Consider the following 10,954-nt stretch of genomic DNA (forward strand, 5'->3'; position numbering starts at 1 on the left):
AGCCTCCACATAAGGCGCCAAACTATTTACCCCAAAAATGAGTAATAATTAAATTTATATGTGATTTAAAGGGTACGTGGTTTAATCAATACGAATAATTAAGATTACCTGATAGGTGAATTAAATACAAAATAAACGATCAAACTAATCGTAATGTAATGACCAAGCCTGATCTTAGATTGAATAGTGGAACTCGTCCTCGATTGGACCCTCGGTACAAGCTTGGTCGCGAGTGAAGAAAAGAACAAGTGGGTAATGTCTTGAACAATAGTTAAGAGACAAAAGTAAACTTTTATTGCTTTGAATTATGTATTATAACGTGTCAAACTAAAGAAAAAATTCTCCTTTATATAGTAGGAGAATTTTAGTTCTAGTACAACTCTAAAAAAGGTAAAAATCTTTTTTTCCGGTAATTGTTGATCTATAATTGATACTGAACGGGATTCATGCCATAATATTTGGTTGAGGGCGAATATTACAGCCCCTTATCTGTCATGCATAACCATTTCACCACGTCTCCCGGGTCTAGAAGCTATACTTGGTCCGAGGCAGTGGCGAAGTTAGGAATGTTTCCAAGGGTATTCAAATTTAAAAGAAGTAAAAAAAAATTCTGACAAAGGGTGTTCAATATGTATTATATACCTCTAAAATATAATATTTTACCTATATACACTGTGCAATATTTTGACGAAAGGTGGTCAACTGACCACCCTTGTGACTATGTGGCTTCGCCACTGGTCCGGGGTACGTCGCTTTATTGTGTCCGATCTCAGATACACCGTTCATTTTTCCTGGTTCTCGGTATGAGGGGTTCCTGGCCTCGATATAATCACATCGATCTATGCTTCCCCTTCGTTCTCTCATTGGGGAATCGGAAACAACTATGCCCTGATTTTACTCGTACACAATAATCACTCTATTTCTAATGAAATATGATTGTGGCAGCAATAAACTATGTTTTAGTATGAAGTACCTCTTTAAAAGAAGGAAGTAGGCCGATAGATGGATCTTCTAGCTTTGAATAAGTTGATCGGGCTCCTAAGTCTTTTTGGGTCTCTTTGGGTAACATGAGGACAAAAATGCTCCTACAAATATAATTCAAGATACACAAGTATATCAATCCAACAGAACCAAAAAACTAAAAATACACTAGTAGCATCATATTACTGCCCTTTACAGAATTTTTTCCAATAAATATGTTGTTATAATGAGCGGGCAAAATTGAAGAAGAAGAGGTCTCTTGAATCGCGGCATAGTTGTCGGAATTCGTCCACCGAAAGCCAGCCATTAAAGTAACGCCAATCGACAAATCTTTTTAAGACATGTTGAATGGTATAGGTACTGAGTGGTGTTGAGGTGTAAAACTTCACGAATTAGAAAAAAATATTTTTTTTAATGCTTTCTTCTTAATTTTGTGAAATTTGAGAGGGATTTGGTTTGTAGATATGGGTAAAGGGTGAGAAGCGGAAGAAATAGTGTGAATATGGTGGTATTTATACCACCAAAGAAGGTGGTCGGTGGCAAAGATAACGACATTCTGTAATGACCTGAACAGTAATTTTGAGCTCTAGCATGTTGTTAGGAGGTTTAAAATTTTGAGTAGTTTCACTTCATGTATTATGACTTGCACGTGTAGTCGGATTAGATTTTCGGGAAGATTAAAGTTGGTTTGAAAGAATAATTCTCAATTCGGAAGCTTTAAGTTGGAAGAGTTGACCAATGTTTGAATTTTGAGTAAACAAACTCGGATCGAAGTTTTGATGGTTTCAATAGGTTCGAATAATGATTTTGGACTTAGGAATATGTCCGGATTTGGATTTGGAAGTCTGTAGGTTGATTTGATACTTTTTAGCAAAAGTTAGAAGATTGAAGGTTTAGAAGGTTGATAGATTTGACCGAGAGTTGACTTTGTTAATATAGGATCCGGATTATGGTTCTGGGATTTGGTATAGGTCCTTTATGTCATTTGGGACTTGCATGCTAAATTTGAGATCATTCCGGGTTGATTTGGTATGGTTCGGCATGAGTTTTAGAAGTTTAAAAGTTCATTATTTCATTAGGCTTGAATTCTTGTGCGATTCATGATTTTGATGTTGTTTGGTGTGATTTGAGGTCTTGAGTAGGTTCGTATTATGTTTTGTGACTGGTTTATGTGATTCGAGAGGGTCCCGGGATCCTCGGGTGTGTTTGGGTTGTATCACACTCTTATTTGATGTTTCAGCGTCGTTTACTTGGGTATAAAGGATACTATATTGAAAAAATGACATTTGATTTGTGATTTGATTAAACCATTATATCAATATCGTAATTACGGAGTCATAGCAACAAGAATCATCGAATTCCGATGTCGTATAAGAGATTTATGCCCATTTCCGTGTCGGGAAAGATTGTTGGCTTCTGGTGCGAACCTTTGTTCTTCGCGAACGCGAGAGAGGTTCCGCGAACATGAAGAAGGATTTCTGGGTTGACCGGTCAACACGAAAAAAAATTCTTCGTGAACGCGAAGGTGTCCCGCGAAGGCGAAGAACAAAAATTACCTGGACAGTGTTTTAAATGGACAGACCAAGTATTTTAGTATTTTGAGTATATCTTGAGTTCTAGAGCTCCGTTTGAGGTGATTTTCACAGCGTTGTTATCATCTCAACAATAGGGTAAATATTTGACCTTTATTTTGATATTTTTTCATGATTATTTTCGTTGGTTATCATTTTTATCCGCATTGGGATTGTAAATATTAGGGTTTTGAGCCCCAAAGTTATAAGATGGTAAATTCTTGATTTGAGGGTCAATTCATGGACGAAATTGGATGATCTAAGGAATATATACTATATAAGTTATTGGCAATAATTATTTTCGATAATTTTCGAAATCGAGATGCGTGGGCCCGGGGGTTGACTTTGTTGACTATTCTTGAGGAGTTGGGAGTTTGTTTCTAATTGTTAAATTATGAGTGTTGGAGTATATTTTGATTGGTTTGCACGTTGTTTGATTAGTTTGGATTTTTTGGAATCGGTTTGAGGTGTTAGAAAGGCGTTGGAGCCGGTTATCGAATTGGAGGTAAGTCTCTTGTCTAACCTTGTGGGGGTAATTTACCCCATAGGTGTTATGTGCTATAGGTTGTGGGAGCTACGCATGTATGAGGTGACGAGTATCCATGTGTATGCTAGAATTTCTGGTTATGTCTGGGTAGACTTAGATTTACGCCATGCTTTAACTGTACTATTTAAGTTTTCCTTGCCTGTTTAATTACTTTATTTCGCATTACGACCTGAGATTAGACTTGCGTAAAGTGATGGACTCGCTATTTTTGAAATTGGATGAGCTACTTGATTAGCCATAGAAATTGTGCTTCCCTTACGAATTTCTCCCGCGTTGTGCGTATTCATCGCAAAGTTTTTCTTAAACTTCATAACTCACACATATATTTGTGAGTGGGGTCAAGGACCCGTTAAGCTTCTTATTCTAATGGAATCGGGTCGTTCGCCTCGGCAAGATTATGTACCATACTCTTATGGGATCGGGTTGTTCGCCTCGGCAAGATTATGTACCATACTCTTATGGGATCGGGCCGTTCGCCTTAGCAGGATTATGTACCACACTCTTATGGGATCATACTGTTTGCCTCGGCAAGATATTATTATAACACTCTTATGGGATCGGCTCGTTCGCCTCAGCAATATCATGTATCATATTCATATGGGATTTGGTCGTTTGCCTCGACATTTCTATAAAACACTCCTATGGGATCGGGTCGTTCGCCTCGGTAACTTCATGAAATACTTTTATGGGATCGGGCCGTTCGCCGCGATAGAATCGTACATAATATTTGACAAGAAGTCACTGTATCCATGAGTTTTTCTGATTTGAGTTCTGACGACCTATCTGGTGGGGACCATTTTATATATACTCTGGTTGAGGAGGTAATCGATATTTGAGAACTTGTGTTTACTGTTCATAGGAGGATCGTACCACGTACCTATACTTGTTTGCACTGTTTATTTATCATACCTCATACTTGTTTACTTTCTACTGTATTTTATTTATTGGACCACTAGTAAGTGTCGATGTCGACCCCTCGTCACTACTTCTCCATGGTTAGGCTAGATACTTACTGGGTACGCGTTGATTTACATACTCATGCTACATTTCTGCACTTATTGTGCAGGTATATATATTTCTGGTGGTCTTTTGGGCACAAGGGCGCAGCTATTGCGGTGACTTTACGGTGAGTTGCATTCCATGTTACGATCTGCATCATACGGAGTCTCCATCATAATTATTTATATTATCATATCTATCTTGTATTCTAGACAGATGTGGGATTGTCATTGTACCTTCTAGTAGATGCTCGTGCACTTGTGACACCGGATTTTGGGGTGTTCTAGAATTTATTTATGATTTTGCTTACCATTGAGACACCTTTACTTTATATAATAAAATTTACGATTTCAAAAATAATAAAATGAATAATTAAGTTGGTAATTCACCGTTGGCTTGCCTAACAGCGATGTTGGGCGCCATCACAACCTATAGTGTATTTTGGACCATACACAGTCGGTGAATATTACTACTATACTTAATAGTTAATATTCTCAAACGAGCAAGGTCATATTTTTGTGTGATTTTTATTTTTGGTTTCAATACAATATGCACACCGCGCGGATCATTATACTAGGATTAGTAATAATAAACAACGAAGGCATCAAGAGTTGCGGCAGCTCCTCTTCTAATATCTGCTGAAACAGTTCCTTGCGAATGTCGTTACACTGCCGATAAAACATTGTAATACCCGTATTAAATATATTACAGACTTTAGCGTAGTGACCAATGACTACATATAGCGAGTAATGACATCGATCAACTACAAAAAAAATTGACAAGAAAGCTACCATTGTAGAGATTACAGCTTGTCGTGAGAATCAACTCTAATTATTTTCGTCTTCTCCTCGAATGTCCACCATCCTATAGTCTCTATATAATCCATAAATGAATATCAACGTTTAATTTCATTGATCTCCTGAAGTACGTACTACTCCTAAAAAACAAAGGAAAAGAAGAAATTGTACAAGATGAGTTTATTAGCTCCTCCTCCTCCTTTTCCTCCAGCTTTTAACTTTTCTATGCTCCCTTCAAACTTGAACCCAAACGACGCGAATCCGCCATGGATGAGCAAAGGTGACAATGCATGGCAGCTAATTGCAGCCACCCTAGTGGGTATGCAAAGTGTACCAGGGCTTATAATATTATACGGTGGAGCAGTAAAAAAGAAATGGGCAGTGAATTCAGCTTTTATGGCTTTGTACGCCTTTGCTTGTGTTCTTGTTTGTTGGGTTTGTTGGGGATACAGATTGTCATTTGGTGAGAAACTTATACCAATATGGGGAAAAGTGGATGTTGCATTGGAACAAGAGTACCTTTTTGAGCAAGCATTTCTTGGGCTATTCCCAAATGCAACTATGGTTTTTTTCCAGTTTGTTTTTGCGGCAATTACTTTGATTTTAATTGCGGGAGCTTTGCTGGGAAGAATGAATTTTTATGCGTGGATGCTATTTGTTCCGTTATGGCTAACGTTTTCTTATACAATTGGAGCATACACTATTTGGTCTACTAATGGTTGGTTATCTCTTAAGGGTATCATTGATTATTCTGGGGGATATGTCATCCATTTGTCTTCTGGGGTCGCTGGTTTTACCGCTGCTTATTGGGTAAGATACAACATTAGATTTCCTACGAACCATAATAATGTTATCAATTATATATACCACCAAAAGGGTGAGGTGGGATGGAATGAGATTCCTTCGCTCCTTACTAGAGATTGTGGATTTGAACCTACGAATGAAATTTTTTTTGATAGTGAGCGTTTTAACTTTATTGGATACGGAAATCTAAATTAGTGAAGCTACATAATTTTGGATACCGAATAATTTTACAAAAAAATATCAATTATATACATTTCCCCAACTGATAGGACTAATTATTAATAACAAAATTAAGTAAAAAATTATAAACAAAATAATACTCTCAAGGTTTCATTTTATATCTCACTTTTTTTTATCGGATTGTATAAAAAGAATGACAATTTTATATATTTGATAATTTTTTAGATGGTCAGCACCCTACACCTACAACCTCGGGGACGTGAGTTCGAGTCACCAAATGAACAATAACTCCAACAAAGGGGATAAAGAGGGAATCAAAGGGAAGGGGAATTAAAAAATAACTTAGGTTCTTGTACCCATAGACGTAGAAATATTGTGATATATGTAAGATCATAAGTTTTAAGGTTACTTTTTTGGTGCGCCAAAAATCTATTTTACCCTTAGACCTTAGTAACAAGCTCTCTAACTCTTTGCAAATAAAGGATTGTCCATGATAATGATTGCAGGTGGGTCCAAGGTCAACAAAGGACAGAGAAAGATTTCCACCAAACAATATCCTCCTAATGTTGGCTGGGGCAGGACTACTGTGGATGGGGTGGACAGGGTTCAATGGAGGAGATCCATATGCAGCCAGCATTGATGCATCCTTGGCAGTGTTAAACACACATGTTGCAGCTGCAACCAGCTTGTTAACTTGGCTCATTCTTGATCTCATCTTCTTTGGAAAACCTTCTGTTATTGGTGCTGTCCAGGGCATGATCACTGGCTTAGTTGCTATCACTCCTGCTGCTGGTACCATACCAATTTTATCTTTGCTAATTTAATTTATGTTGCAACTGAGATGATATTTAATCATCTTTCCTAATATACTTTAAACATGTTAAAAATAGATGTATATAAACATACAAAGTAATTTGATTTTCATAAACAGTGTTATACAATGTTCACGAAGATTAACCAATGTTGTGACAAAACATGATTTTCAAAAGTTTACATCCCCTAGGAAGCTGCTATCACTCTCTAGGTTTATTATTTCAAATATATAATTAATAAGTTCGTTATAACAAGTTACTCCTATGTTATGTCAAAAGAAGATATATTAAGGGGAAATAACATGTCTTGTTTAAATAATAAACAAACTTAAAAAGTACCAGTTCTTAGAAACTAATATAATAATTATTGATACGTTTATGCCTAAATATATATCCGCTAAATTCGGAGCATTCTTGTAATGTCAATAATTTTATAATCACGAGCTTAGTTACGTACGTTGTTGACAGTGTATAAAATATTTACATTATCATATTTACCCATAACAAGAGTTACTGTTTATAACAAAATGGTCTAGATAAAATAACATGCTATAATAAGTTAAATTATACTTTTAGTGACAATATGTATAACCTGAATTAAATATTTAAAAAAAATTAACCTAAATAGTTGTCCACCCAATCGCATAAACTAAAAATAGCAAGTCAGACGTTTATAAATCCGTGGGTCTAATTTTGTAAAGATCCCTATTTTAAACCCTTATATTGGTGTATAGGTGTCGTACAAGGGTGGGCAGCCATAATTATAGGACTATGCTCAGGCTCAATTCCATGGTTTACAATGATGGTTGTCCACAAGAAATCTGAGCTTCTTCAAAAAGTGGACGACACAATGGCTGTCTTCCACACCCACGCCGTAGCCGGTAGCTTAGGAGGAATCCTAACTGGCCTTTTTGCTAACCCGAGACTATGCTACCTTTTCTATGGCTACTACAACAAATACTATGGATTCTTCTATGGGCTTCGCGATGGAAAAATCCACAACGGCTTCAGGCAAATGGGGCTTCAGCTTCTCGGGATTCTGTTTATTGTAGTAGTGAATGTTGTAATGACAAGTTTGATATGTCTTTTGGTGCAACTCATTGTGCCTTTGAGAATGTCAGAGGAAGACATGGAAATCGGAGATGAAGCTGCACATGGGGAGGAAGCTTATGCTATTTGGGGACAAGGTGATAGGCTTGAGAAATCTGCAGGTTTTTCAGCTTATAATGATGACATGACTGCTGGAGCTTCTCGGTCTAATTATAATACCTCTAAAAGTCAGGTTGAAATGGTCTAATTCATCTAAAGTAATTTTCATAATATTGGTGATATGCTGATGCATTTCTTTTATGTTGTTTTTTTAATTCTAGTCTAGTTTCCTTTTGTCAAAAGAATATAAGTAATGATGATGTTATTAAGAGTACTTTTGGTCATTGATTGAATGTATTTCCTTGCTGGAAGTGACACTAATAAGAAATAGTACAAGGTTTGAATTTCTTGTTACCATCATTAGGGATGATCAAACATATGTAAATCTCACCAAAAATAAAATAAAAAATTGGAGGAGGTATAATAGAAAGATAAAATCTTGAATATGTTTTCGCTTCCTTGAATCTCACAAGTCAGTATATTGCTTAGGTCCAAAGCTTCTCTCTCGAAGTGGCAAAAGTTTATTGTTTTCCGAAGGGAGTTCTACGTGTTGCGATATGACGCTGGATAATCGTCTTTGCATCTTAACATAGGAGCTACAGCGCCTTAGATGTATTCCTCAGTTATTATACTTTTTCTTAGTAATTGATCAACTTTAATCTTTCTGGCGAAAAAAAAGGAGGTCGAACGAATACCATCCCAAATACTTCCAAAGACATGCAAAAATAACACTAAATTATTTCACCAGTGTTGCGGCCAAACGCACAGGCAAGTATACGCGGTCGTCAAGTAATAAAGTGATCAAAAGTCGGATGTCAAATCCACGAGAACTTGTGATTAATTATTAACTAAATTAGGCTATCCTAACAATCTAAACAATAATTAAAACTATAAGTATTTGATTCTAAACTAATTAAAATAAATAAAAACAAATAATGAACTTTGAAGAGAGGAAGATTAGATTTTTATGTTATCAATGTAATGAAAACACGATCCGGGGTTATGGGCTATCTAATATTCATATTGTATTCTTCAATTGAATTGACTAACTAATTCATCTAGTTCATTGGTTGATAGGGTTAATATTGCTCATAAGAATCTGTCGAGTTCTTACTCGCCTATTCAAGCTAACCTAACGCCTATATGTCTATGAAATTAGAACTAACAAGAATGCATATATAATTTCTCTACATCAACCAAGCAAGACAATTAGGTATATGTCTATCCTTACTGCGAATATGTTCTCCGATGCCCAGGTTCAAGAACTTGCTCTACTCAATCCTATGTGCAATCTAGAATTCTCACTTTCGAATTCAATTCTAGATTCGTAAATATTATTTAATATATTGGTGATCAATCAATTAAATAATTAAGCGCAAGATTGAATAAATAAACCAATATGATAAATCAAGAAAGCAAAATCAATATCCGAATAATAATATTCATGAAAGAACCACAACCCTAGAACGAGAAGTTTAGCTCCACATAGACATGGTAGCCAAACAATAACTCATACAAAGAAACATAAAGATTACTATGTTTGGCGGAAGAAAGATGGAATTTGATGAATTCCGGCCTCCACGGCGGCTATATGCTTATGTTTTCCTCTCCAAAAACGTTCTCCTCCTTCCAAAATAGGTTTAGGACCCCTTTTATACGAGTTGGAGGTATGTAAAGCCGAAATAACCAAGTCCCGGGCGAAATAGGATAAGTCCTAGTCACCAGCGCCCAGGGTAGCGTGGGGCGCTGGATATTTTATGCTTCTGGAAACTGGGCCACAGGTAGCGCCCCACGCTGCATGTGGTGCTCAAATGTGCACTTTTGCCTTTTCTTCCATTTTCGCTCCAATTCGCACACTTTCGTCCCAAATTGCATCCGAATGATTCCTACACATAGAAATACCGCAAATTAGCACAAATTATTATATTATACATCCAAAACCTACGAGACATGAGCACAATGCGAGGCAATATACATAAAAATATGTATACTTTAAGCCGAATATCAACACCCTACACTTAAACGTTGCTCGTCCTCGAGTCAACCAACAGACTACTCTATCTTTGAGCACTCTACACCAATGACCATGATTGATATCAACAATTAAATTCTAACATATGCAATCACATACACTTCCCTTTATGACGAGCACAAAACACACACTTAAATTGTGCTCGCTAGTCAAAGATAGTATAATATCGTGTCCATAAGGATTGGATTTAAATAGTATTCTTTAAGTTTCTAGCTTGAATGCTATCCGGGAGGATCAACAGTTGAGATTTATATGATTAATAATAAAATTTAACTAAGAATCTAAAAAATCTACAGATATTGGCTAGTGACTATCGAAACAAGGAATACACAATTAAGGTTATCAGTGGAAGAGGATAGGGTTTTGACAGAATAAGTGCAAGATAATTATTCGGGATCTAACTCTAGATAATTCACTTTCAATGTTCAAGTGAGTCTCTCGAATTCACTCTATTATTAGTTCAAACGTTTAGCAAAAACTCCTCTCTCGATTAAGTCTTAACCTCACGAAATGAACCAATTTAAGCACTATGAATATATTTAAGATTGCGTGGTGGATCGATCTTTAGGAAAACCTCTTTCGATTATTCTTCTAACTAGATTTAATCAATAATTTAACTAGCCTCTTTCGATTACTTAGAAGAATCTATGAACTCAGCCAACAATATAATGCAAAGATATCACAAGTTATGCCTCTTTCGATTACAAGAACAAGTGAATACAGTTGCAATAATTAAATCTTTCAAAAACGATTCAAATACATAAAAATAGAGTTATAATCCACAAACAATCATCAATACACCAAATCCATCAAAACCTAAAAGGACCTACTCCATAGACATGGAGAAATTCTTTACAAATGTAACTAAAGTATAGGAAAACATAAATTCAATCCAAAATCGGATCTTGGCTGAGGAAAGAATGATGAAATCTGTGTGCTTGTATTCTTCCAACTCCTCTTTAGCCTCCTTGGCCTCCTTAGATCGAAATTGTGTCAAAAGTCATTCTAAAATAGCGTTTTGATGTATTTAAGCCGCCCCCAAAACAAACCTCGGACGAAACTACCCTTTTTACCGGAAATGG

The 10,954-nt window shown here is 36.2% G+C and overlaps 1 protein-coding gene across 1 annotated transcript; it reads left to right on the top strand.

Moving 5' to 3' along the window:
* The first annotated feature begins 4,998 nt into the window (after positions 1–4,998).
* On the top strand, positions 4,999–8,194 carry LOC107825695 (ammonium transporter 2 member 5-like). Its single transcript, XM_016652587.2, has 3 exons — positions 4,999–5,705; positions 6,386–6,671; positions 7,426–8,194. The coding sequence occupies exons 1-3, from the start codon at positions 5,070–5,072 to the stop codon at positions 7,986–7,988; spliced, it is 1,485 nt and encodes a 494-aa protein (XP_016508073.1). The 5' UTR covers positions 4,999–5,069; the 3' UTR covers positions 7,989–8,194.
* Positions 8,195–10,954: the final 2,760 nt, after the last annotated feature.

The sequence above is a fragment of the Nicotiana tabacum genome, chromosome 23, assembly GCF_000715075.1.
Source record: "Nicotiana tabacum cultivar K326 chromosome 23, ASM71507v2, whole genome shotgun sequence".
NCBI classification, from domain to species: domain Eukaryota; kingdom Viridiplantae; phylum Streptophyta; class Magnoliopsida; order Solanales; family Solanaceae; genus Nicotiana; species Nicotiana tabacum.

Coding starts and splice junctions, on each gene's coding strand:
- LOC107825695 (XM_016652587.2), top strand. CDS start 5,070: ATGAGTTTATTAGCTCCTCCTCCTCCTTTTCCTCCAGCTTTTAACTTT. Junction 5,706..6,385: donor GTTTTACCGCTGCTTATTGG/GTAAGATACAAC, acceptor TAATGATTGCAG/GTGGGTCCAAGGTCAACAAA. Junction 6,672..7,425: donor TGCTATCACTCCTGCTGCTG/GTACCATACCAA, acceptor ATTGGTGTATAG/GTGTCGTACAAGGGTGGGCA.